Source organism: Thunnus maccoyii, chromosome 17 (genome assembly GCF_910596095.1).
Source record: "Thunnus maccoyii chromosome 17, fThuMac1.1, whole genome shotgun sequence".
NCBI lineage: Eukaryota > Metazoa > Chordata > Actinopteri > Scombriformes > Scombridae > Thunnus > Thunnus maccoyii.
In genome coordinates, this window is record NC_056549.1 from 3,959,255 (window position 1) to 3,987,251 (window position 27,997).

The 27,997-nt window shown below is 41.9% G+C and overlaps 1 protein-coding gene and 1 non-coding gene across 2 annotated transcripts; one reads left to right on the top strand and one right to left on the bottom strand.

Moving 5' to 3' along the window:
* On the bottom strand, positions 1–27,972 carry vash2 (vasohibin 2). Its single transcript, XM_042390164.1, has 9 exons — positions 27,193–27,972; positions 25,813–26,264; positions 18,637–18,725; positions 18,326–18,382; positions 17,354–17,428; positions 12,281–12,518; positions 12,035–12,178; positions 7,708–7,826; positions 1–3,361 (listed from the first exon to the last, which is right to left on the bottom strand). The coding sequence occupies exons 2-9, from the start codon at positions 26,131–26,133 to the stop codon at positions 3,292–3,294; spliced, it is 1,113 nt and encodes a 370-aa protein (XP_042246098.1). The 5' UTR covers positions 26,134–26,264; positions 27,193–27,972; the 3' UTR covers positions 1–3,291.
* trnat-ugu lies at positions 15,625–15,697 on the top strand. Its single transcript has one exon. It is a non-coding gene; the product is annotated as a tRNA-Thr (tRNA).
* Positions 27,973–27,997: the final 25 nt, after the last annotated feature.

Here is a 27,997-nt window from a genome sequence, read left to right on the forward strand (position 1 = left end):
TTTTGAAGGAAATCTACATCGTTTACATCCATTTTTGCTTGCTAGCAGTCTTCTTTGTTGGTGCGTAACTCTTAAAAACATTGCTCTATGTCGCCTCTAGTGGTCAAAAACTTCACAGGGTACCTTTTAAACACTGTTCAAGCACAGACACCAGCACTATGACGGGAGTTTACTGGTCTCCCTCTCAGTGTCAAAAAAAAGTTGCCTGATGCATCTTAAATGAAACAAAAGTGATCTTAGTTTTGGAAAACAAATACTTTTCTTCAAGTTAATCCTTCAGATGAAAACTATAGAAGTTCATTGTCATGTTTTCAAGTATCCTAAAGGCTTTAATTAATCCAACTTCTAGACAATGAGGCTTGAAAAATGTTGGTTTAAAACATGGACTTCTGGATGAAAAAGCCATATTTGCCCTTTAGCGAGGTATGTAACCCCTACTGTAGTTACAGCTGGACAGCAGAGGACGACTCACAAACCTCTTGAGGAAAACTGACTTGCATAGTTCTCAGTCTGAAGGCTTAAACTGTACAATACATGGAGGTTCTATGGATGTGATAAACATGTAGATATGTCTGGATGTACATGCATATATACTGTTTCTAAGTACAGTATGTCTAAAAAATACATGTCCGTAATCTGTGTTTGGAATTATCTCTGGCTTTGATATGTCATATTCTCCTGTTTGTATCATTACTGGACACACGTGTGTGATGTGAGATTTCAAGCTGTGATTCATCGAAGGCCTCAACAGGAGAATCCAAAAAAAAAAAACAATCACAAATATTCAAACTGGATTAGATTTCTGGATAATCCTTATGATACGTCACGCGCGTATTACGGGCGTGAAACAGTGCATACAGTACTGAACGGACTCTTGTAGGCCACTTGTTACTGAAGCTTCACGGAGCGAGAAGACGCTTCGTCGAGCGCTGACGTGGTTTCCTGACACACACAAAGAACTCAAAATATGATTCACTGATTGAAAAACTACATTGAAGTTTTTGATGTTTCAGGTTGTCAAAGCGGAGCCCGTTTGACTGATTAATCTCTTTATTAGAAAATGATTTCACCATTCGTCATTTTCGTCGCCAAAAATGAATCAACAAGCCCTTGAAGGGTCCTGACCCGACGTCCTCTGACAGCGTGTCGTCTCTCCGTCGTATCAATCAGCCTTGAACGAGGCTTTTGTTGCAACATCTGCTCTCACTCTCTGTCCGAGCGGTCGAACTGGCTGCAGCTGAACTCGGACGAGTCGCTCGTGGAATCGTTTTATTTTTCCAGCTGTTGCAGCAGCAGCAGCTGTGATGGCGGCAGCTGGCTGACGGTATGTTGGTTTACTGTGTGAACACACGGGCGGGCTACAGCTGATCTCCATCAACTAATACAAAACTCCAGCTAGCTTTCTGTGGAAATACTGGAGATTGATTCAGGATAAAACTCTCTAAAGCTGAGGAGGTTTAGTCCTCAGTGTTGTCAGTTTATCTCAACATTCATCAGATTTGTAGCTGATTCTTTATCTTTCATGTTTCAGTCTTAGCTGATGTATCTTTTTACTACAGTTACTGTCTAGTGTCTCTGAGGGGTCACCAGCTGATTAACGTTGAGTCTTCTGACTTTTCTCCAGTAGTTTTAGATTAACAGTTAGTTGAAGGATGTTTTTTCTTGCGTAATACTGGATACTTTTAACTCTTCAGGCCAAAAACACAAAAATCACTGGTCCTGATCAGTGGTTGCCCTTTAAAATGAAGCCATGTTGACTTCTCATCACAGGTTTTGGGCTCATTGAGTACATGAGCTGATTTGGCTTGAAGAGTTTAATGTATTCAGTAAGAAAAAGGTCACATCTCACATCCCTTTAATCAACTGCTGAAACCTCAGATTGTAGGTTGAGGAATCAACAACATTAATATCCTACAGTAGAGGAACCTTTTCCCTTCCAATGACACAATAAATAACCATAGAAATCATGTTGTTTAATAAATAATCATGTAAAGTTCAAATGATCTGCCGAATTCATGGTTCAGTTGTGAGATTTTTGTCTTCATATAAAAAACATATAAAATATTGTGACCATTGGTGCTCAGTTATTGAGACAGTCTTTCCATTTCTCTGCTGGTGGAGTTTTGTTCTGACGTTCAGGAAGCTCGGATGGAAACTGAGCTCCGGTTATGTGTCAACAGAGGGCAAAAGAAGAGGAGCAGAGGGAGAGAGAGAGAGAGAGAGAGAGAGAGAGGGGAGGTTTGCCGCAGTGCTCTAATGATCATTCTCTGATCTTCTGCAGTGAAACCTCTCTCTTCATCTCTCCTCCTCCTCCTCTTCTTCTTCTTCTTCCTCTCTTTTCCTCTCTATCGACTCTGCGTCTTTGATTTCGCTGCATACCTTATCGAACGTCCCTCTCCTTATTCTAAACTCGTCCTCTCTCTCTCTGATCAATACAACCTGCATACGGAAGTCTACGTAGTCGTCTTATTGAAACCGCTCCGGTGGTTCAGGAGGGTTTTGGAAAAGCGGAACTAAAATATGACTTTGAACAGTTGTGATATGCTCTATTAACGGACCGATTATCAGAACGTTCCTCCAGATTGTTTATTTCTCTTTAAGATGAAGCCGAAGTGCTGCAGTAGTCGAGAAGACAACTACACCTGCTGTAAAAAACACTGACTGCCTTCATTCTGAACCCTAAAACTGTGCTATAAAAGTGGCTTCATGATAATAATTTTACATAAAAACATGCCTAAACCACAAAGAAATTCATCTGGTTTTGTTTTGTTCCCACATGGCGACTTGTCCTTTTCACTGAAGAATAAATCAATCTATTTTTATTGACAAATGCTAACCTGTTCAAGCCCTTCTTGACACTTTGTCACCTAGCGGTCAGAGAAATACTTGGTTGCGTCTGTTGTCAGGACACGACGGCTCTCAGTGTTCAGTTTCTCACTACTGGTTGATTTAAATGTTAGAAATGTAGAAATGCGCTCGTCTTTCTTCAGAGGGAAAGTGTTTCAGCTACATGACTGAAGTGTGTGACTGTGCGTGGCGGCTGTCGGGGTCGAGGTGGTTGTCGAGGATTCATTGCTACTAAACGGGTAAACAGTGTCCACCGTGAAGCTCTTGTAACATATTAACGTGTGTGTTCATCGTCCACCTTTGTCTTCGTCTAATCCAAACAGCTAACAGTAGCTGCAGTGACTCCTCTTCCAGTAACGCTGGTGGCTGGTAGACTCTTTGTTTCAGGAAGGCTGAGAGGTCCGGACGGATTCGGGAGGACTGTGAGGTGAAGGAGGTGGCCCGTCAGATGCGGATCTGGTAGCCGTCGTTGAGAGTGCTGAGCTCTGGAGGTTTCCTCTCCACCGAGGCCGGCCTGACAGAGAGAGAGAGACAGAGAGAGAGAGAGAGAGACACGGTCAGATCACACAGTGAGGTTGTAGAAGTCCTCCTTCATGTTGACAGTTCTTTCTTAAAAGAGGATATCATGCAAATTTCCAGCTCTATATTGACTCCTTATTTATCTCATACTGGTCCTTTATGCAGCCCCTCAGTTCAGCCTGTAGCTCCTGTCTCTTTAAGACCTCCCTCGGATCAAGAGGCTACATAAACTAACAGTAATAGAAGGATTTCACTTCTTTTTCTTGTTCTTTATTTGAAATGGAAACTCAAATACATCCGTATGTGTTCAAGCTCAAATCTGATCTAAAATATCAGAGTGGACGTCATGGAAAAACCGTAGCAACAAAGACTACAGAACGGACGACGTGAACCAGCTGATGTCACCATGAGGAGGAAGTCGACGTAACTTTGACAACAAAGCTTTTTACATACGTTCACCTCAAATTTTGGACCTTTGACCATATTTAACATAAACATTCAACATCATAACAGTATGAAAATAACAGAAAAATCACAGAAATCCTGTTATTTCCCTCGTTATTTTTACACAGTAGAGCTAAACTAGAACAAACCTCAACTGTCTTAAAACTAACGAGCTGTTCTCTGTAACTTCTCATAACTAAAAGGATTAAAGAACAAATAAAATAGTACAATTGTTACAATCATTAGAATTGGTCCACCTTAACAAGTAAATCAGCTGATACTGGCTTGTGTAATTATTAGTGTACATGTCAGGTGAAAGGTCAACAAGAACAAGAAGTTCAACAAGACATAATTCAGCCTAAAACTACAAACTGTAATTTATACATTAGTGTTAGTGTACAGGTTTGGATGTGTTTGTAGGTGTATTCAGTAATCACCTCCCAGCACCAACTTCATGTCCAGACGTTACAGTGATATTGATCTTCTCATCTAACTCTCTGCAAGACTGCAAATCAGCATATTTCCCAAAATGTTGAACTGTTCCTTTAAGGGCGTCAACGTCTCATTTTGTCGAGAAACAAATAAACAAAACTGTTTGTCAGCCGTACTTTTTAAAAGGAAAGTAAACGACATGAAGAGGAGGACGGTTCCCTCATTTCTCAGTAAAAGTCGTCAGATTTAATCCTCCTGTCAGCGCTCTCTCTCTCTCTCTCTCTCTCTCTCTCTCTCCCCTCTCTCTTTCCTTTCTCCTCTCTTTTTATTTACTTAGAAGGAAACTTTCATTGCGTTCTCTGACACATCAAGGAGAAATGTAATTTGTTAAAAAACCAATCTGTCGAGCCGACAGCCTTCTTATTCCTCCTCTCTTCTTCTTCTTCTTCTTCTTCTCTTTTTTTTTCTTCTTCTTGTCATCTGCCAGGCCCTGTCCCCTTTTTCCCCTCTTTCTTTTTTCTTTCTTCCTCTCCAAATATTAATTTTCCAACTTTTTACATTTTCTTCCATCATTGCCTCTCTTCTTTCACTCTCTACTCTCTCTGTCATCTGTTCTTTTTCTCATCCACTCCCTCGTTCTTTTCATCCTGTTTGTTTAATTTTCACTCCTCTTTCTTCTTCTTTTCTCTCATCTCCACTTAGAAGGAAGAAAATTAGTTTAAAAAGAATCACAGAACTGTATTACTAAAATCAAATATAATGTTTTTAATGTCACATTCTGTCTTTGTAACTGTACTTGAATGTTATGTGACTTATTAAAGTTAAGTGTTGTGTTGTTGGTGTGTAACAGGCGGCTCTGATAACAGTCTTCTCAGACGTCTTCCTCATGCTGTTAAAACACCACCGTGCACCCTGAAGTGTCCGCGCTCCGAGCTGTTTAAAGCAGCAGCAGCAGATTATTACTCCGTCTGTCTGAAGTGGAAACATGTTGTTAAAGTGTGTAAGTGCTCTGTTGATAACAGTAATAGCTTCTCTAAGTAGCAGCGTTCAAGTGCTTTAAAGCAATAATGTTCCGTTCTGTTGGTCTGCGCTGATGAAACGGTCGACTTTTAACTGGAGGATTTAAGTAATAACGACTCTGATTGAACCCTGAAAGGAAAAGAAGCAGGTTGACGCTAATGAGGAAACTTTTTTTTTTATAATCCACATTTCAATTGTGTCAAAGTCTTCTGTCCGACTCTCCTGCTTCTCTTCATCTGCTGCTCCTGTTTTATGATCAGTGTGGATTTAATTAGCTCTGATGCAGAAAGACAGTTCAGTCTACTGTCAGCGCTATCACAAGAACATGAGTACCGCTGTGTTGTCAGAGTGGATTTACACATTTTCATATAAAATTTCAGACTAGTGTAAATGTGCACATTGTAGTGTTGCAGGTTAAAAAGTCATTTCTCCTCATAACTTCCTGTTTTTTGTGAGTTTAGGGCATCAGTTTGTAAATGGATCACATTCACAGGCCTGAGGGTTATAAACTTTTGTCAATCCTAGAAATCCTTCAACTTCTGGAGGAAAAAAAAGGACAAAAAACTGGATTTCTGAAATCTCAAAGACCAGCGAGACACAACGTGAAAAGCTTCAAACTGAGCTGTGTTGCTACTATGTGTTATGTTCTCCCTCCTGGTATCAAACCTTTGTAATATACATGTTGAACATGGATGCTGGACCGAATCATGTGACTGAATCTGCACCATTTATAAATAAAACACCTTAAATGACATGATTTTTCATTTCTAATCATGTTGGATGCTGATGCTGAAAGCTGAGATGGCTCATAACAGACAAACCAAACACACACTGGTGCAAATCTAACGAGTGTAAAAGCTTCAGCTGCTGAGATCATATCTGTCTGTGGCTTCAAATACAACAGTGATATTTTTATAATTAAATTGATTTGTGGGGTTTTTATACATTTGTGGTCTTGGATGATCTAATAACTGATTCAGTTGGAGATAATTTGATAGAGATGATTGGAAAAGATAGTTTCTCTACACACACACACACACACACACACACACACACACACACACACACACACACACAACACAGTATAATCAGACGTTAAGCCGGCGCTTTAGCCTCTCATAAGAAAAGGTCGTGACAATGCCGTGTCAAATGGCAACGGCAGGAATGTCACTAATTGTGGCGGCGAGTGTGTGTTTGTGGTGACTCTGCAGTACGAGCTGCAGCTGTTGTCCGTGTCAGATTGTGTTACATCCTCCCACACAGCTGACAGCACACACAAACACACTCGGCATACATATGTGTGTGTGTGTGTGTTTTAAAGTTTCTCTGCCATTGAACTGGACCGGTGAGTCATCTTGTTCTTAAAAACTTTTAACCCTAAAAGAATTTCATCCATTTAGGTTCTAGTGGATCATTTTAACACATTTTTAACACCCAACAGTCAGTTTGTAACATACATTATATAACTTAGATTTACTCTTTTCACTAGTTTGACGGCGCTCTCAAACTAAGACGGCAGTTTTAAAAAAAACAATGAAAATGTTGGATTTTTTTTGGCCAGAAATTTAACAGGTTGAGATTAAAATAAACCCACTTCAAGGGATTTAAATGCCGTTTATTCATGCTGAATGAAGAGTTGCTCCTCTTTAAAAAGCAACTTGTGTTCTTTGATGTGTGTACTGTGGCTACTGAGGCTTTCAGCTTTAAATGTACAGATTTCAGTATGAAGTTTGGTTTTATGTTGATTCTATAGGAGCAGCATCATTGGCTTTACATCCTGTGTGTCAGACAGGAGGGGAGGCACACACACACACACACACACACACACACACACACACACACACACACACACACACACACACACACACACACACTCAATGACAACGCCTCGTGTCAGCTGAGAGACTCTTCTGCCTGGCGATAATGCTGAGCTGTCTGCAACAAAGTCACACACACACACACACACACACACACACACACACACACACACACACACACACACACACACACACACAGTGTCGGCTGTAGGTTGAGATTAGCGCCTGTAAGTGACTCTGGTGCTGTTGCTGCAGTCTGTCGAGCTCAACACACAAACTCACCGAGGGATGTTCACATCAAGATGCCAGAGCAGTGTATTCTTTAGAGTCCAAATTTAATGTCACTCACACACACACACACACACACACACACACACACACACACACACACACACGTCACTCAAAGCCTAAACTCTCCTTGACCTCGAGAGCAGAGCCATGAGAGAGAGAGAGAGAGAGAGGAAGGGATGAGAGGAGAGAAGAAGAAACACGAGGGCTGAATAACACCAGCGGTTACCGCTGCTGGTGATTAAATGCTGATGAGCTCACTGGTGTGTTTGGACATCAGCTATTATTTAAAGTCTTTAAAATAGTGAACATGTTGTGGGGAAAAAAAGAAAACACTTACGATTTGTCTCTGCGCTGCGTGAAGCGTCGCTGGGGGCTGCTCTGACGTCGGCGTGGTGATAAGGATTTCCCCCGGCTCCGTTCCTTGATTGGTGACTGGGCGCTGGACGATTTCAGGATCTAACAAACAAAAATGACAAAAATTACAATCTTGGTATCAAACCCACAGAGAATTCAAACCAACTCTGCAGCCCTACTGAGATTTTCAGCTCCGTACTTTAGATTTTCTCAGCTGCCCAACAGACAAAGTTTAACACTTTCTGGAGAAGAAAGTTGTACATCTAATGTTTTCTGAGGATCTGGCAGAGACAGAGTTAAAAAAGACAGAATGAATATTAGGCTGAAATCTATCAGATGAACAAAACTCAACCTCATATGACTGATATTGTTGCTCTGTGATTAATAACTGTTTGCCAACATGTCAGCCTGAACTTTATAAGCTGATGATATGTAGTAGCTGAGTATCTCAGCTGGGTTTTTTTTAATCTTTTCTGCCCTCTAGTGGACAAAAGTTTCATTTTTGATGAATCTATTAATCATATAGTCTATGAAAAAGTCAAACTGTGATCCATCACAAGTTCAAAATCATTTGTTTTGTCTGATCAACAGTCCGAAACCCAAAGATATCTATAAAACCAGACACATTGATAACGTTAATGTGACAGTGTTGTCATCAATAAACTGACAAAACTACAACTGCTACAAAATGAAAGGAATCATTCATCCAGTGAAAATGGTTTTTTTTGCACATGACACACGCTGCTTTTCCATTTACACCCTGCTTCACCCTCACACACAGTTAACTGAACTCCTCCAGGCGTTTCAACGTACAGATATTATGCTAGCATGACGCCAACAACCACCGCTGCTATTCAGCCGCAGAGCAGAAAGCACAACAATACGACTGTGCACACGCATGTATGTGTGTGTGTGTGAGTGCTGTGACACATGAATCATGCAGAAACTTACCATTTAAAAGCTACAAATGAGCCATTCTGTGTGTGTGTGTGTGTGTGTGTTAAACATCAATTTGCAGTTATCATTAAGAGCGCAGCGGGAGAAGAACTGCAGAACGAGCGCAAGTTTTCCTGGACGAAGCAAAACTCAGGAAGTGGCTCATCTTCCACAGCTGGCCACATTCGTCATGTGGTTGTGATAGATATATGGGTCACTGTGTGTGTGTGTGTGTGTGTGTGTGTGTGATTGCTTGCATGTGTTTCCTCTGCCTCACATGTCTTACATCCTTTTTTTAGCTCGAAACTTCAACACAACTATTTTTTTTTAAAACCATGAAACGGTATATATCTGTTTCTCCGTGCAGTAGTCTGGTGTTAATGTGACTTCTTCACATTCCAAACACACTTTTTTTTTTTAGTCCATACATGCGAGTACAGTCATTGACATACTGTAACGCATTCCATAGACACCAACCCTGAAACCAAACCACAACCCTGTGAAGAAGTTACCTCTATTTTCAAAAAATGTCCTCACTGTCTGGGTCTAAAGCTCTAATTGGGACCTTACAAAGACGCACACACACACACAAACAGTCTGAAGTCTATTTATAATAAATTCACATTCTCTGGAGCGCAGCAGAGATTATCCCAAAGTCTCACAAACCACTACACAGCTGACCAGAGTCATGCATGTTCGTATGATAGCATTTGTATGTGTGTGTGACAGCTGCAAACTCGCTGACCTACATATCCTGCTGACATGCAGTCCAGTACATGTTACCACTAACCGAGACCAGCATCACAACCACACGCACACTCACATATCCACTTTTCTTGGAACTGCATGTGTACTACAGATTTTATACTCCAAAAAGGCAAAAACAAAGAAAACTACTCAGAAAATTACAAGGGAAAAAAAATCTAACATTTAACCTCAAACAGCTCACCACTTACACCCTCTCTCTCTCTTCTACACACATCAACACGCACTCACGCATTCCTTCCTTTCCCCATCATGCCCTAAATAATTCCTGACAGTTTATAATTCCATGTTCGGCTCAAAGGAAACTACATCCATTTCTTGCTCTCATGGAAAAATGAAGGTGTTTTCCTTGTTCGGTCTCAAGAGGAGAAAAAAAAAAAAACAATGAGTGTATTTCTGAAGTTGAGTTTGATGTTTCACAACGAAAGAAAACTCGCTGTGTCTTCAACCTAAAGTCAGACAGATGGAAGCTCTGGGATTTAAAGTGAACGCTGGTCGTAACTCAACATCAGGATGAATAACATTCAAATAAAACAAAGAAAATATGAATATAAACTAACTTTGCCACATAAGTGCTGAAGCTAGCAGGAACATTGTGGCAAATCTGTTTTGCTACATGCTAAACATGCAATTCATGTGACCATAAACAGTAACAGTACAGTACAGTCACTGTATTTATTCTGTTTATTTGCACATAAAATCACTTTTTAAAAGGGTCATGTCTCACCCCCTTGACTTGATTTTAAGAGGCACTTTGCTCTTTTCTGTGAACATTGTACTCATCTGTCACATAGCATGTTTGTATACACTCCATTCATATGACCACTAAGAACAGTTTATCTTTTCTCCTACTGTTCAGAATGGCCCACTTGTCCCTGACAGGCATTTTCACCCTCAAATGTTCAGTTTTTTTTTTTTACCATTTTGATTGATTTATGTTGTGGTTTGTGTGCAGTCGGTATTTTCTTCTGCTGCTGACTGCCAATTTTTTTTCTCCCGCTCCAGGCTGCACACTTACTCGCTCTCTTGACAAAAGAAAGCACTAAAAGGATAGCGTTCTGGGGAAATATACTTTAGTTTAACTTTTAATTCATTGGCATTTTTTTTTAACTTACAGGGGCAATTTTGTCTTTGCATTTCCAACCCTGGTGCATTCATATTTTACATTACAGGGGCACTCGTACTACTCAGCCTGTTAAAAACAGCTGTATGATGTCTTGTGGCGATTAAGGGAGCTTTCTAAAGTCTGAGAAAATAACCCTGATGATGTCATCAGTCTTGCTTCAGGCGGGGGCACTCTACCGAGACTGCACTCCTGTCAGTTATGGAATCACTGCGCTCAGCTCGAGCTGCTCGTCAGACCTCAGCTCCTTTGTTGCTTGATCTGTCAGCTGCTGTTGACACAGTTAACCACTAGATCCTCCTGTCCACACTCACTGAGCTTGGTATCTCAGGATCTGCCCTCCACTGGTTCATGTCCTCCCTCTCAAGGAGATCTTTTATAGTATCTTGGAGGGGAGAAGTGTCCAAACTGCACAGCTTATCCACAGGGGTTCCTCAAGGGTCAGTGCTCGGTCTCCTTCTCTTCTCAATAAACATAATCCGCTCCCATGGTTTCTCATACCATTGCTAAGCTGACGATACCCAACTCTTCCTGTCGTTCCCGCCGGCAGACCACACAGTCTCGGCTCGGATCTCATCATGCCTTGCTGATATATCGGCATGGATGAAAGAACACCTAATTCAACTCAACCTCTCTAAGACCGAGCTCCTTCTCATCCCAGCCAGTCCCTCCATACAGCAACAGATCAGTGTCCAGCTTAAATCAACCCAACTCATGCCCACAAAGTCTGCCCAAAACTCGGGTGTCATGATTGATGACCAACCTTTAAGGTTCACAGACCCTACCTGTCTGAGCATGAAACACAACTCCTGCTACAGGCTCTCATAATATCACACATTGCTTCTGCAACTCCTTACTGGCAGACCTCCCCGCATGTACATTCAAATCCCTGACACTCGCTTACAAAACAGCTACTAAAACAGCTCCCGCCTACCTGAACTCCCTCATTCATGGTCTACACTCCCTCCCGCTCACTAACCTCTGCCAATGAAAGGCTCCTGGTACCACAACAGGGCCCTAAGTCACTAACCAGACTCTTCTCTTCTGTAGTTCTCTGGTGGTGGAACGATTTACCAAACTCAAATTTTCAAATTTTTAACAGGAAGCCTGTGTCTCAAAAGTCCTCCAACTTTAATGAAGCGCAGTGCAAAATTCATAGAATACTCCTTTAAAGTCACAACAAAAACAGTCAATGTTGTCCACTTCTAAATTACAACGGATATGATTTTGATTAACTACAGTATTTACTTAATAATAAACTCTGTAGGAAACCATAACCTCAACTGATGCATTAAATATTTGATCAGATTCTTTAGTATCATCAAATGTTTGATGCTTCAGTGGAGAAAACATTTAATGGTTACATTTATTTTGCATAAAACTTTGAAGTTGTTTGAACAAAAATATGAATAAATTCATCATCAAAACACTATTTAAAAACTAATGAAACCTCTCAGTTTATGCCTACATGTGTATACGTATGTACCTTCATCCTCATGTCCCGGCCATGTTTCTCCAGCTCCTTCCTCATCTCCTGAGCTCCCAGTCTGGCCGCATTCAGCACCAAATGCTTCCACTCGATTGGCTGGAAGATGTGGGGGTCGTGAGGCACGTACAGGCCGATCTTCACCTGGGAGAAGCAGGGGTTAAAATCAAACACACCCTTACCGATTCTACTAATACATACCCTTCTCTTATTCCTCCTCTTCCTCCCTCCTCCAGTCCTTCTTACCTTCTTCAGGGTGTGCTGGTATCTCTTGTAGGAGTTCTCAAACTCTGCCACCAGTTCTCCCAGCGTGCGGTGAGTCAGCGGTTTGTCCATCAGGTCCTGGCGGCGGCTCATGCCGAGCGAACCGTAGCGGCCGTTGCAGTATACGCCCAGCACGACGTGGTGGAAGCAGTGGCCCGAAAACTGGGTCTTAAAGCTGATGGGGAAACGCTCGAGAGATGTCAACCCATTGGTCAGATAGCTGGACAACACACCGGAGTTAAGGAAGGATCTTAAAGGTTTTTATTCTTGGTGCTGTCTGACATGCTGTATTTTTTACCTATTTCATACTTTAAAAAGGTATACTATGCAGGATTTTCCATAAAAAACAATGTATAGACTCGTACAAAAGTAATCCATCTAAATCATTTATCTACAGAGACTCTGCCCTCCGCCTGTATTTTCTTGTTATAGAATGTAACTGCCGTGAACCAATCAGAAAATAACCTTTTATTTATCTGATTCACGGCTTTGTTCTCGCCAGCTCACTCTCTTCATTCACTCTCTAGCTCGCTCAACCACCGTTTCTCTCTCTCTCTCGCTCACTTGTTGAGCTGGGAGGGGCGGGGCCATCTTTGAATGCTGTGTGTTTACAAACACTAATTGACAAATCCTGCATAGTGCACCTTTAAGACTGGATTTATGCGATGAACTAATGACCACATACTTTCTGTGTGCACCACTCAAGCTGCTCATTTGACTATAAACCTGAGAAAAAAAAAAGAAAATTTCACTATTAGTGAAAGTGAAGTAAAGTGAAAAGTGTATTTGTTTGGATTCGTCACAGCAGAGGCAGCAGCAGCAGCTTGAGTCATGTGGAATTATATTCAGTCTGACTCTCTGAAGGCCAATACTATGAAAATGCCACGGGGTAAACAATGGTGCTGTGACTGCCGGAGTGACTGTGTGTTTGTGCAGCTCCTCCTGTCTGACTGAATCTGTCTGATTCTTTGTTGTGTTTTGCTGTTATTTAACAAGAAAAAAAACAAAAGACAGTGAGTTATCTGGTGCCATCAGAAGCCTGAGGGGGTGATGACCATGCAGAAGTCTGCTGTGTGTGTGTGTGTGTGGTAACCTATAGTAATGACTTCAAACTTCAATATTCTCACAAATCACAAGGTCATTCAGCACAGTTTTAAAGCAGATGAGGTCTATTCATGAAAAGTGAAGTTAAGGCAAGGGTACAAACTGAATGGGGTCTATATTTAGTCCATTCTTCAAAGAGTTCAACACTGACACAGATCTAACTGTAGCAATATGTGCAACCACACACACACACACACACACACACACACACACACACACACACACACACACACACACACACACACACACACACACACACACACACTTTAAGATCTGTGTCTCTCTGTCGACCAATAGAAACAATCTGTTCTCCTCTTCCTACAGAGGCCTTTCATTGGTCAGAGCGTCTGTCTGTCACTTCAGCAGCCTGAATGCCACTGCACTGCTGTCTTTTCATTAGATATTCACAAAGGGCCATCCGCACAACTACACCGCTCATCACACACACACACACATACCAATGTGTGAGTATCTCCTATAGTGAAGCCTGCAGTGTTAAAGCAGAAGGCTCCACCACCAAACCAAGAAACTGATCCTCTACTTGGTTAGCCGTTAGCTGTGTGCTAGCTAAATAACAACCAGGTTTGAATCACAGTCTGCATTACAGCCCATTATAAAATATAAGTGTATATCATTCACTGTCATACCAATACAAATACAATTATAATGTGCAGTTTGGTGCCTTGAACATTTTGTGGTTTTTGACTGAATGGTTCATTAAACAAACACACTTCCTGTGATGGAGGACATGTGACGCTGCCAACAGTGGCGCTCTCTCTCTCTCTCTCTCTCTCTCTCTCTCTCTAACCCTCTCCTTCTCAGTGTCAGTGATGGTGGTTGCCATAGAAACCACTACGAGAGTTATCAGTATTAACACAGGCTGTGAGAACAGCAGCACCCCTCGATTTCTCACATACGCTCCAATGCTTCAATGAGCGAGTTAAAATAACACGAGAGTCAGCTCTCCGTGTCCACCCATCCATCCATTCATCTATCTATCCATCCATCCACCCATCTACCTACATATCAGTCTTTCTATCTGTAAAGCTAAATTAAAGTCAAGTTTATTTATATAGCACATTTAAAACGACAGGAGTTGACCAAGCAGAGAATGAAAATGAAAGACAGACATGTTCTAATGTGACTTCAGATCATTCAAATACAACAGTTCTACATCGTAAGTGAGAAAGCTAATCTATGGATATAGCACAGAGCTAATCCAGTGGATTTTCAAATTCACCCTCTCTGTTGCTTTTCCTTTTCCTTCTTCCATCCCCATATCTGTTCTGTTCCTTCCTCTCTCTCTCTCACTCCCCCCCTCTTCTTCTTCTTCTAACAGGGACTTTCTCTCTACATTCTCTTCCCCTTCCTCTAAATTTCAAAAGCGGCAAGATCCAAGATAAGAAAATAAAAGAAAAGACATAAAATCCTCTCTATGTACAGTTTCTTCTTTTCTTTTTTTTACCAAGAGTCATGTGCTTCCCTCATCTGCATCATAAGCAAACTCCAGGCCTTGAATTTCCTTGAAATGATTCATGCAATGACCTGAAAAAACACATTTCCCATAAATTACATAAAAGCTGCACAATATAACCAAAGCTGTGAGGACAACACTCATGTATCGTTTTTGGTTGGAGCCACTAAATTTACTAGTTAATCAAGTAGCATTTTGTTTGTTTTGTGTCAGTGATGGTTAATAAAACGAGACAGTCGGACACACACAGAGCTGGTGTGACCTCAGATAAAGCCTGACTATCCTGAGAGGACTCAGATCGCTGTTAACAGGGACGGAAAGCAACCGGCGGCGGAGGACAGACTCCAGACAGACAGACAGCTCCAACTGCCACAAGCTACAACAACAGTCACTATTCATTGCTCTCTTTCTCTGTCTCTTTTTTTTTTTTTATCTTCTCCTCACGCTGTCTCTCTCTTTCTTTGTAACAAACTGCTGGAAACTGTTTTGATTTCAGGTATATTCAAAATGTTAACGGTGTTACAGCTTCATGTTGAATTATCGTGACTTCATCTCACGTTAACCGGAGATGAAAGCGATCTCAGATTCAAACAATGGAGGTTTTATTTTTACCGGCCGGTGCAGACATTAAGTCGACTGGTTTGTCTGGTGTCACGTTATCTTGACAATAGCAGGTATGTGGACAGGGCGTGTCCTCTGCTGCCATTAACATCTGAAAACCTGATCATTCACCTGTATATGCAGGTAAGGCCTCATAGCTCAGTGGTTAGAGCACTGGTCTTGTAAACCAGGGGTCGCGAGTTCAATTCTCGCTGGGGCCTGATGTCCTTTTTTTTTTCCCCGGTGTGGATGACCTCAGGGCCCGGTGAAAGGTGACACTGCACAAACACGCTCTATCTATCCCTCGCTGATGCGACACTTTGAGGGTGTTTAAAGGGCATGAAACGGCAGCAAATCCTTCAGACTGAGATCTTCTTTTCACTCCGTTCCTTCTCTTTCCCCCCCTTCACTCCCTCCGGGTCTCATGTCCCCTTCTTTTTCGTCACCCTTTTTTTTGTTTCCTCCTTTTTAGCTCTTGTCACTTTCTCTATTACCCTTCCCCTTCTCCTCCTTTCATCTGTAGGCGACAGCCAGTCTTAATTAAAGTCACTGTCAGCCGCCACCCTGACAGCCCTGGAGAAACGTCACAGTGAAACTGGACCATCCATTCACAGAACGACACAGAAACCTCTCATGTGTTGACAAAATCCTCCAAAAACTGTTGTAGTGCACTGTTTGCACCACACACCTCCTTCACATCCTGCATAGTGGATAATTGTATTTGCACAAAGCTTACTGTGTAAATATAATCACACAGGTGAAAATGCATTGACGACACATTACAGACAATGTGTTCAGTTGAAAATTAAACCAAGAAAAAAACTCTAAATTCTTACATTTCAAGAGCTGAAATCAACTAATGTGTTGCTGCTCAACTTTTTTTTTTACAGTTATGAGCACATGCCGGTAGCCTACTGGTTAAGACGCATGCCACTCAACTGCAGAGTCGCTGGTTCGAATCCAGCAGGGGATCTTTGTTGCATGTCTCTGTCTCCCCCTTTGTTTCCTGTCACTTCTCCACTGTCGCTATAATAAAAGCATAAAGGATCCAAGGAAATTTACAATAAGATCAACAGATGAATGAGGCTGAAATCTCAAATTTCCGACATTACAAACAGTAGTGAACCTGAATCTCTGCTTTTGTAATGAATATGGTTTTTTTGCTCCAACAATGCGTTTAAACATGTTTGTTAACGGTCACATGTGAGTCTACGGGTCCAGTCATTCAACCGTATGAGTAACACTATGTGAGATTTAATGTGTGAACATACAGGAAGTTTAAATACACACAACCACGGACAGGCAGCTGTTAGAGCTTTCAAAACATCAGGGATCTAGGGAGTCTACAGTTGTTTAGCCACAGTGGCTCCATTATCATAAAAAAAAATGACTAAAAGCAACCACTGATTCTCTTCGGTTTGTCTTTGCAGCCAAATAATCTTGCATAGTATTAAAATTTTAAACTGTGACTGACCTGATCGGTCACGCTCCAACAAAACTGCAGATTTTCTCAAAATTAAATGTTGCAAAAACGAAACACTGCTGCTTTAAAATTTAAGCTCTGCCTGATGATACTCGGCTTATATGTGTATATGTGTGCGTGTGTGTGTGTGTGTGTGTGTGTGGTGGGGGGTTAAACTTTGAAGTGGGCTTGTTGCCAGGCAACATGGTTCAGTAAGAACTGGAAAGGGTGGCATTAGGACATTAGAGCAACATGTCTCATTGATTTCACCCACAGATAACAAAATAACCTTTAGCCCAGTGGTTGGTGTGTGTGTGTGTGTGTGTGTGCGTGTGTGTGTGTGTGTGTGTGTGTGTGTGTGTGTGTGTGTGTGTGTGTGTGTGTGTGTGTGTGCGTGTGTGTGCAGAAAGGATACATTCCCAAGATGACGGCTTCCAGACATTTGATTGGCAAAGACTCCCTGATCATTTCTCTCGCCGTCTCCATTAACCTGGAGGAGATAGGAAGAGGAAGAGGATGAGCGAGAGTAGGAGGCGGGGAAGGTGGAAGAAGGCGAAGAATAAGAGGAGCAGCGGGAGGGAGGGAGGGAGGGAGAGGAGGATAGACGAGGACGGAGAAGCAGAGATGCAGGATGAGAATAGAACAGAGGACAAGAGAAAGGGGTTGTAAGGTGAAGCAGAAGGATTAGAAGAAGGAGAAAACAGAAAGAGGAAGAGATGCGGAAATAGGATGTTACTATCAGAGAAGATTTACAGAAAATCTGAAGGGAAACTGCAGTGTTGTTGTTTTTTAAAGGTCATATTTATCACAAGCACAAGATTTTTAGAGAGGAAGACGTGCGGTTGTTTATTGCTGTAGAATTAGCGCATGACATCCAAAACAAATCAATCAATAAACCTGAGTTATGTGAAAAGGCTGCATCACTACAGACTCTATAAATGCCTCATTGTTATGTAATTTTATGAGGCTTTATTGATCTGTTTCCTCAGGTTCCAGACCTCTACAGGGAGGTCAGGGTCTCTCTGCTAACAGCTTCAGTATATTATTGAATCAAACTATCATCTGATTATCATGAGTCACATTATCCAGAATATTAGTGTATTAATCAGGAAGATAACAAGACCTCGATTAGATCAAGATCTCCTTATTAAGATGATTAGAAACTTTGGTCACTATGTCTGCATCCATATTATGACCAGATTACTGGGAATAACCAGATCAAACTATGGGGAAAAAGTTGCATAAATTGAATTATACTTAAGCCAATAATGATCTGAAAGCAGTTAAGATAATCAACCTGAGGTGTTTGCATGGGAATTCTGATTATAAACATGTGTAACTGCACATGTGAACTACTAAATGTCATGTTCAAAGCTGCCACACTTACCCACACAGCGGACGGCTCTTCTTGATCTCAAAGAACTGGGTTCCTGTGTGGTTGTATCTGATGTGACTGTTAGGGGACAACAGAGGTTTTCAGTGTATCTGTCTGTCAACACTTGACAGAGCGTTCCTGAAGCTGCTGTCATGTTGGTCCCTTGATTACGCTTTTAAAGTCTGTGGAAGTCAGACACAAACAGAACTGACTTCATCTGACAGGTGTAGCTCCTATCGTGACGTCAGTTGTCGGGGCAACATGTGTTGTTGTTGTTGTTGTTGTTGTTGCTGTGTGTGTGTTCTGTTTGTGTTAAAGGATACTGCAGAGCCTTCATGTAGTTCTGGATGGCCACCAGCCAGTCTGGGACCGACATGGACGGTTTGAAGGTCGGGACGGAGGGAACGGGATGCTGGAGGGAGAGAGAGAGAGAGAGAGAGAGAGAGAGAGAGAGAGAGAGAGAGAGAGAGAGAGAGAGAGAGTGTGTTAGACATGTGGCAACGTTTAGAGCCTCCAAACTACCTTCCACCATCTTTACAAATCTGCCTTCTCAACGTCCCGTGACTCATTACGGCTTTTAGTGCCGACACTCACACCACTCTCACTCTCACATTTAGAACATTCAATTAAAGCTGCAGTCTTCAAAACCATGCAGCCGAAAGTGACTGTGGTGTAAGTCACTAGTTGACCAACCGACCACAGATCCTCCTGTCATGCACCAGGAATTCTTTAACAACCAGTGCTGAACAGCCTCAGTCTCATCTCATGTGCTTTTATTGTGAAGCACAAAAAGCCTGTTTGAAGCTTTATTTTTTTGAAGTTCAAGTTGAAGTGACCTGTGTTTGTTGGGATAATCGCCTCCTCTTAGATGTCAACATGTTGCAGGTTTCTCTGACAGATAGTGACATAGATGACTCATCATACAGCCACTAGTGGTAACTGTGGTAGCATTATGTGCAAAAGACGAGAAACAAAACCGATGTATATTATCCGTCAGCTGATGGCGGGCAACCACAGGAAATGATATGACAGAGGTGAGTTTCTAACCCAGAATGTTGAGGGTTACGCGGTGTTCACCGCCTCAGACCGCCTCAGACCGCCGGGCTGACAGACGCATTGTGAAAAAGAGGCTTGTGGTGAAAAATGAAAGCACTCTGCTGCCGTTTCTGCACCTGTGTCACCTCCACAGGAAGCGTCTCAGAAAGGAAACGAGATCATGAAAAGGACGCGAACGCAGCGGCAGAAAGTGAGTCAGACTCAAGCAACACACACACAAAAAAAAAAAAAGCAAAAGCACTTCCTCTCACACACACAAGTGGATTGTATGTGTGTGTGTGTGTGAGAGAGAGAGAGAGAGAGAGTACGCAGGAAGCAGCGAACCAGCCCTCTCATTTCCTGTGGGTTTTGTGTTTTGCTGTTTATTTAGAGCACGAATAGAGCCGAGGAGAAAGACAACAAAACAACATGGACGACTTCAACCTTACACGCTCTTTACTGCAACAAAGAGGAAGCAGCAACAAACTCCCGAATATAAAATATTAAAAGCACACTATTGTCTAAAATATCAGTATCAGTCTTAAGATTTCCTTTGACCATGAAAAACAGCCTCAAACCAAAAGTATGTGGACAGTTCACAGTAAAATCATTCATCCAGTTAATAAATCAGTCAACCTGTTATTCAGCCAGTAAAAGTCAGTTAAACCGACGAATAATAAATCAGCCTTCAAGTGTCGACCCTCCAGTTATCACGCAGTCATAAAACCAGTCAGCCAGCCAGTCAAGACCAGTAAATAGCAGGTTTTACTGCCACATAATCTCTCATGTAGTGAAATCCTCACTAGCACATAATACACTGGCTGCATCAGCTGGCACACACACACACACACACACACACACTCTCTAAAGCTGCTTTCTGCAGGGTCAGGGAGTGATATAAGTGGTGATCCCTCACTTTCATCATCCTCTGTTCTCTCTGCTACACTGAAATGTCAGTTAGAGCCGCCGTCTTTCTGCTGCTATCATCACAAATCGGAGCAGAATCTCTGTATCTCTCTATATCTGTAAAAAAAAAAAGGCCTCGTTTTAAAAAGATGAAGTTAGAGACTCACTCAGCACCGACAGCCGTCTGACCTTTCAGTTCTGTGTTTTGGTGGGATTCACATTTTGCAACATTTTTTACATCAAGACCAAAGACGGCGTGACGAATGTATGACTCTATATGAAGCAAAGAAACTGCAGCGTTTTAGCAGAACTGCTTATAGCAGCTCTGATGGAAAGTCAGCAACACATCCTATGAAATTTTATGTTAACTGGAAAAAATCAGGCAATTACTTTGGTCACGGTTGTCTCAGTCTTTCACATCCGAACTGTGTGTGAACGTACAGAGGAGTCAGAGTTCTTATGCGGTGTGAACGTGTCAACTTCGTGGGAAACAGAGTCGGCTGAACGGCTAAAATATAAACATTCATCCATCAGTGATTAGTATCCTGTAAGATCTTGATTTGACGGCGTGCACAGATGTACAGCATGTGCACACACACACACACACACTCCTCTTCATTAAGAGTTCAGCTGGGAGATTGTTGCTTCATAGTCCCAGTTTAGACTGGTAATTAATCTGTCTTTACCTCCCTTCCTGTTTTTCCTCTACCTCCTCTCCTTCCTCCGCCTTCCCTTCTCTCTCTTATCTCTTCTCCAACTCATATCTGTTACAGACCCTCCTCTATTTTCTCTTGTGTCACTCCTTTTTTTTTTTTTTAACCCAGCTCTCTCTTTCTCATGGACCTCCAACTCTCCTCTCCAGAGCCAGGAGGCGAGCTGGCATCGTTGCCCAGCTTTAGCACCTTCCGCTGGGTATAAAAGTTCCGTGTCTGCCCCCCTTTCTGCTGGAGCTCTTGAACTAAGTTGACCGACCCAACAGCAGAAACAAAAGATAGAGCGGAGAGAGAGAGAGAGGAAAGAAGGCTATGTCATAGTGTCGGTTATGACCTTCCTGGGTTTTGAATTTTGAATTGTTTGAAGGAAACGGGGGGGGGGGGGGGGATGGGGAGTAGAAGCAGAAAAATAAGGAACATATGAAGAGCAAAAAACAAATCAATACAAGGCTGAAGCTCATTTTAACATCACATACTTACAGCTCAATACACATTAAATTAGACTTCTTTAACCGTTTGATCAGGCAGTACTGGTATATATCTAATATCAGCAGGGACAAGCAAAGTAAGGCTGGAACATATGGCAATATTTCCAGCCTTCAAAATAAAACTTATTCTCAGTGAACTAACATGTTTAACATGTTTTTGTATCATTAAGGTATCAAAGTAGCAGGCGGGAGTAACGCTGAGATACTACAGGTAGCAGCGTCCTCTATTACCTTAAATGCACTTTTGCTCTGTGCACATTAAAAATGAAAAAGGATGGAGAGAGAGAGAGAGGGAGAGAGAGAGGGATCGTATTTCCTGCTTTTGAGATATCTTTAGAGCGGGACATCCCAAGGAATGCCCCCCTCTCTCTCTCTCTCTCTCTCTCTCTCTCTTTGTGTGTGCGAGTAAGACAGACAGCTGAGAGAGAAACGATTAAGCCTCGACATGAAACTCCCCTCTTTCACCGCGATTACCCCCCTTTTTATTTGGTTGTTTGACGACCTTGTTCCTGAGGACTGGCGTTACTTCCAGCAGCTGAGAGACTACATTAATCACACTGAAGAACACCTTCTCTGAGATTACCGCCGTAGCCTCTAATTCTTCTCCTCAGAGTGCATCTGTCTAAACTAATCCGCGTCGGCAGATGTCCGTACGTATCAACATCCCGACCCGAAAAACACGCCTGTTTGTATCCTGAATTACCCCCCAAAATGACACGAGCTTCTGCAGGAATATACAAGATATCAGTTTCAGCAGCGAGCCTGGCTCGATCTGGAACCCTGAGATGTGTAATATACAGTCATGTGATGATTAAGAAAGCATCCCATAAAAAAAATGTAATAATTTTGTCCCATCTGTCATGCAGCTGTTTCTCTTATTACTGTTTTCTATTGAGCTGGTTCTGCTGTTGCAAATGCTGGAAAGGCCTGATTTAAATGTAATCTGTTAATGCCATCCAAAATAAAATCCTGTCGTCACACTTTCAACTGAAACATTTTATTCCAGAACAATGGGCCTTTAATAGATTATGGAAATGAATCCTACTTGTTTGGTGAGCAGCTTCAACCGTGTCATGTTTTAGTTATGGGTTATATTTCAGATTAAAAGCTCAGAACATGTTTGCAAAGTGAATAACGGCCAAAAGCTCAACTGAATCATAGTGATGTTTGAGGCGTCCTGGTACCTGAATTGTTAAAGGGTAAATATATCGTTTGGTCGGTGCTGATATATCAAGCTCTTTCCAGCTTTGTTTCCTATTAGAAGTCCTTAAGGTAGTCCAGTTGGTATCCAGAGATTATCCAGCACCCAGATTGTATGAGAGGGATTATTTGTTCGCGGTGCCAAAACTTCTATTCTGTTAATGAGGGCACGGAGAGCCACGCCACATACGCTCTGCTCAGAGCTGCTGTGGAAACCACCTGAAGGTTCCTTCACATGTTGCTTTCAAATATCTTCATATCATTATTGTTAACAGTCAGGAATAAAACTTTACATTCAGTGATTTCCAGTGTTCCTCCTCATGATTGACACCACTTTTCACACACATTTAAAAGGCGTACACTTGTGGTTGCACTTCTCTATTCTCTGTAAAAACTTTATTTTTTATTCTCATATCACACTGTGTCCCAATAACTACAGTTATTCCTCTTTCTGTTTCTCTTCCTGCTTCTCTCTCTCTCTCTAAAGCTACAGTTAACCCATGTGGGTCAGTGTAGAGATATTCACGAGCTGTTATTCTAATCTATGACCAAAGGCTTCCATCAACAATACAGACGAGCGGCTCATGTGCGCACGTCCTCCTTCTGTCCTTCAGTCCGGGACAACAGTATGTGATTTTGGCACCGCCAGCCAACCGGGTCACTAATGACCACATGGCCAATTAGCAGAGCTAAACAACAACCAGCATTCCCTCCTCCACAGGCTGAAACACAACAAGCATTCATCAGAATCACTGACGGGAAAACTATGAGGAAAATCTGGAGCTAGAGGCCTCGGACGATGTATATCTTACAGCTGGAGTCGCCATTTCTTTCAGCCTGAAGAACCAGTCTTTCACTGGCTGGTCTGTCCTGCTGCTGCAAACAATGCTGCTCAAAATAGAAGAAATGACCCAAAACAGACATTATTACTATTGATACTGTGGTTTTTTTTTTTAATCGCCTGTAAGTGATCGCTAGTGTCCATCATCATCATGCTTTCAGTTCATGTGATGTAAAGCTCAAGTTAAGTGATATACAGAACATTCTTTGTTGCAATGAGATTCTCAATAAGTCAGTCAGAGGTCAGAGGTCAGGACCAGCTGTAGAACAACACACTCTTTCAGCTGAGTCTTACATTCACTGATGCTTAAACATGACAACTTTAACGCCAACGTTTAACCTGTCTGTCTGTGTTGTTTCAACTCCTGATTGGTCATAATTTAAATGATCTGTAATAATTATATATACACAATATAGTCCTGAAACAAAGTAGATCAGTCGTTTGTGATGAAAAAGTGACAAAAACTTTCTGATTCCTTTAAAAAAATGTTTTTACATTTCGGCCAGCTAGTCGGACAAATCAAGCATTTTGAAGATGGAAATTTTTCACTATTTTCTAGACGAAACAATTAATCGATTCATCAAAAAACAAATAAATAAACACTGCAAATTTATCAATGATGAGATTAATCGTTGGTTACAGCCCTTTATTATTTATATATATATATATATATATATATATATATACACACACACACACAATAGTGTGTATTTGGTGTGTGTGTGAGTCAGGAGTCACAATGAGTCATTAACACTCTGACAAATACAAAATAAACTGTTTTAACATCACTTGACAGGTACGACGCCCCGATTTAGCACACTTGTTGTCATGGTAATGTGATGTATTCGTGTGTGTGTGTGAGTGTGAGCGTACCCCTAAAAGAGTTGTGAAACAGTGTGAAAACAGTTTGATATTCACACCTAAACCATGCAACACTCACACACACACACACACTTACACACTCACACTCACGCTCCTCTAAAGACAGCCATTATGTCTCGCACTGACTAGAAGACACATCATCTGACGCCATGACTCACATCACAGTTGTAAAGACTTCATTGACATCAGAGCAGCGTGCAAACTGAGAAATAAGAGAAAATCTTGAAGTAGAAATATTATAAGATGTTTCTTAGTGAGTACATGTAAAAAAAAAATATCATAATCATCTAAAAAACATCCACAGATTAATCTAGAATGAAAACAGAGCTGCAACAATTAGTCTACTCATTGATTAGTTGACAACTATTAAATTAGTTGACAACTATTTTGATAATTAATTCATTGTTTTGAGTTTTGAGTCTTTTTCCAGCTGCTCAAATGTGAATACTTCCTGGTTTCTTTATTCCTCTGTGACAGTAATCTGAACATCTTCGGGTCGTGGACCGTCGGTCGAGACAGAACAAGACGTCATCTTCTCTGACATTTCAGTCAGGAAAACACTCTCGTCGTAGATTAAACCGTTTATTGCAACAAATGGAAATACAGTTTAGCTCGGCGCTGACGGCTCTGCTGTAAGATGCTTCCTGGATTAGACGAGCAGCATGCTGCACGTTCAATGCAGAAACCCTCCTGGATATACAAGAGCGGGCCCAAAGCAAGACATTTGAATTCCAGACTACCTCCAGCCATGTTAGGAACCTGGAGGCAAAGCTTTGCAGTGTAGTGTAGCAGGGATCAGTGTAGGAAGCAGTCGTATTTGAATGCACCGCCTGGTTGAGAGAACGTCTGTGACCGGAAACACTGATTCAATCAGCAGGCTGTCAGCTGATCACAGCTCCGGTGACTTCTTCTTATTTTATGGACCAAACGACTAATCAACGAACTGACAAAATCATCTACAGAGTAATCAATCATGATACAATCAACGATGTATAAATACCAAGCATGTTTGATAAGGTCAGAACTCCAACAGTGGTTGTGTGACTCTGGAAGAACAGAGTGGCAACCCAGTGAGACCAGTCCCGTCCTAGAATGGCTGCATATGAGCAGCCTGCAGGAAGAAACCTGAGCTCTCACACACTACTCATCCATCCTGTCTTGTCACGGCAGAGCACAACAGCGCCGGTTCAAACGCTGTAAGAAGTGCAGAGACCTTTGGATTCCTTCATTACACAGCAGCTACACATGAAACTCCTCATTAAGAGGCTGTTAACACTTCCTTAAAAGTATTGTTGCAGTATATTTATATTGTCAACCCACTAAGCCCATGTCTGTAGCATCGAGGCAGGAATTTAAAGCTAAAATGTTGTCATGAAGCGTTATTTTGTCCACAACTTCTAATACCGAGGGATGAACCAATCACAGGTGGCTTACCTTGGGAAGGTATGCAGCATTTCGTATCCTGTCCACCATTTCCTGGCCCTCAGGGTGCACAACGGCCACATGGGACCACATCCTCTCCCAGGTGACGCTCTCGATGGGAAAACCGGTGCGGTTAACGTAGAAGAGCACACCTCCATCCTTCTCCTCTTCCTCCCCGGGCGACCGGGAGCTGTTGTTAGGAGGAGAGGCGGAGGACTCCTCCTGGGTGCTGCAGCGGAGGAGGCAGTGTGAGCTGGTGCTCTTGGACCGGCCGTGCCTGCTCAGCTTAGCCGGGGAGGTGCCGGCCCGGCTCGGGGAGTTGGGTCCAGTCATTGATCCCAGGAGGGCCAGAGGGAGGAGGAGGAGGAGGAGAAAGTGTAAAGGTAGGCAATCCTCCTCCAGCTACAAGAGCCTCTCCTTAGTTGTCAGTGTTAAACAGTACATGTTGATTTTCAAGGGTAAACCTGATAGGGTACACAAAAAAACCACAACATCAACACATTTCGCACCCTTAAGTGAGGCTGGAAATACAGTTACAGGTTTCTACACCAAGTATCTGTTTACATGAAGGAACACTGGTGTTTTTTCAGGTACTTCCCAGTTAAAGTTGGTACTACAATGGAGTATTAACTCCTGACAACATGACTGGGAATCCCTTAAGGGAAGCAAAACCCTGCCCAATGCAGAAACAGTTGACAAAGACTCATTTAATGAATAGAAATCCTACAATAACTGTAAGAAAAAGAAACTATTCATCTAAAATGACACTTAACATCCTATTGTAGCACATATAGACAAAATCATATTGAACATGATAAAATAAACATTGACTATCACACAAATAACAAACATTTCTAGCAGTTGACTCCTTATACTGATGCAAAAACACTTAGAAATCTACCCTACATAAAGATAAGCTTCACTTATGGTTAGGGTTGGGCAATATATCGATATTGTGATATGAGATTAGATATCATCTTGTATTTTGGATATTGTAATATCCTGATAAGAGTTGTGTTTTCTTGGTTTTAAATGCTGCATTACAGTAAAGTGATGTCATTTTCTGAACTTTTGACTGTTCCAGCTGTTCTATTATTGGCGTTTACCCATTTAGTCACTATATAAACATTACTGATGATTAATTATCAAAAATCTCATTGTGTAAATATTTTGTGAAAGCACCAATAGTCATTCCTACAATACTATCGCAATATTGATATTGAGGTATTTGATCAAAAATATCATGATATTTGATTTTTTTCATATCCAGCCCTAACTTACCTGCGGTGTATAAACTCATTAATGAGTATCAAAGAGATGCTAGTTTCTTTTAAATGATATCACATTGGCAGAATATACAAAATTAAATTTTTCAGCGTCTTCAAAACTCACATGTGAGTATCACAGGCACAAGTTCATCTCGTTATCAGGGGTTTTTTTTTCGTTTGAGTGCATCCGCTGAAATATTCCAACCGTTATTAATCCAACCGTGCCGTATTTTCCACCGAGGCTCCGGTTTCAGATAAACGACGGACCCTCCGGTTTAAAAGGCATTTGAATCGAAAAACGCACAGTGAGAGGAGGTAGGTCCCATTCATAACAAGGCTTCGTTGTCCACTACAGGCTGTAAAGTCTTGTTTTGGTTCAAGGCTTTGTAACTTCACCCCTTCTTGTATGTGTCAAGCTACAAGTCGCCGACAGCCGTTAAGCCGGAAATAGAGCAAAATCGACTTCTAAGTAAAAGCAGTACGTGTGTCAATCTTGCGTTTATTAAGAGCTAGCACTAGCAGCGTTACAGCATTCAGGTAAGTCCGTCACTTCTTCATCTGAGGGGTTTCAGGTGCACGAGTAAAGGTCTCGGAATGTTTAACAAAACAACTCCCGGTCTGTGTTTTTTTTTAATTTTGAAAATCTTATCCGGAAGTCATGCTTGTTTTAAGCTAGCTGGTCTCGCAGCTCTGCGGGGGCCGTTGCCTCCCACCTCTACCCCAGTCCGGGAAAATGACCTCCTCTGTGCATTCCTGCCCGTCAGCAGCCTGCACGGCGCCTCAATATCAACTGTCTCCCCAGAAAATCCGACCTCATGTTGATAAAAAAGCCCTCTTCAATCCCTCACATGATTAAATGGGGATAAACGGTCCTTCTAGCAACCCACTGTTATCCTCTATCCCTCCGCAGCTCGTCTCCCCGGCAGCCT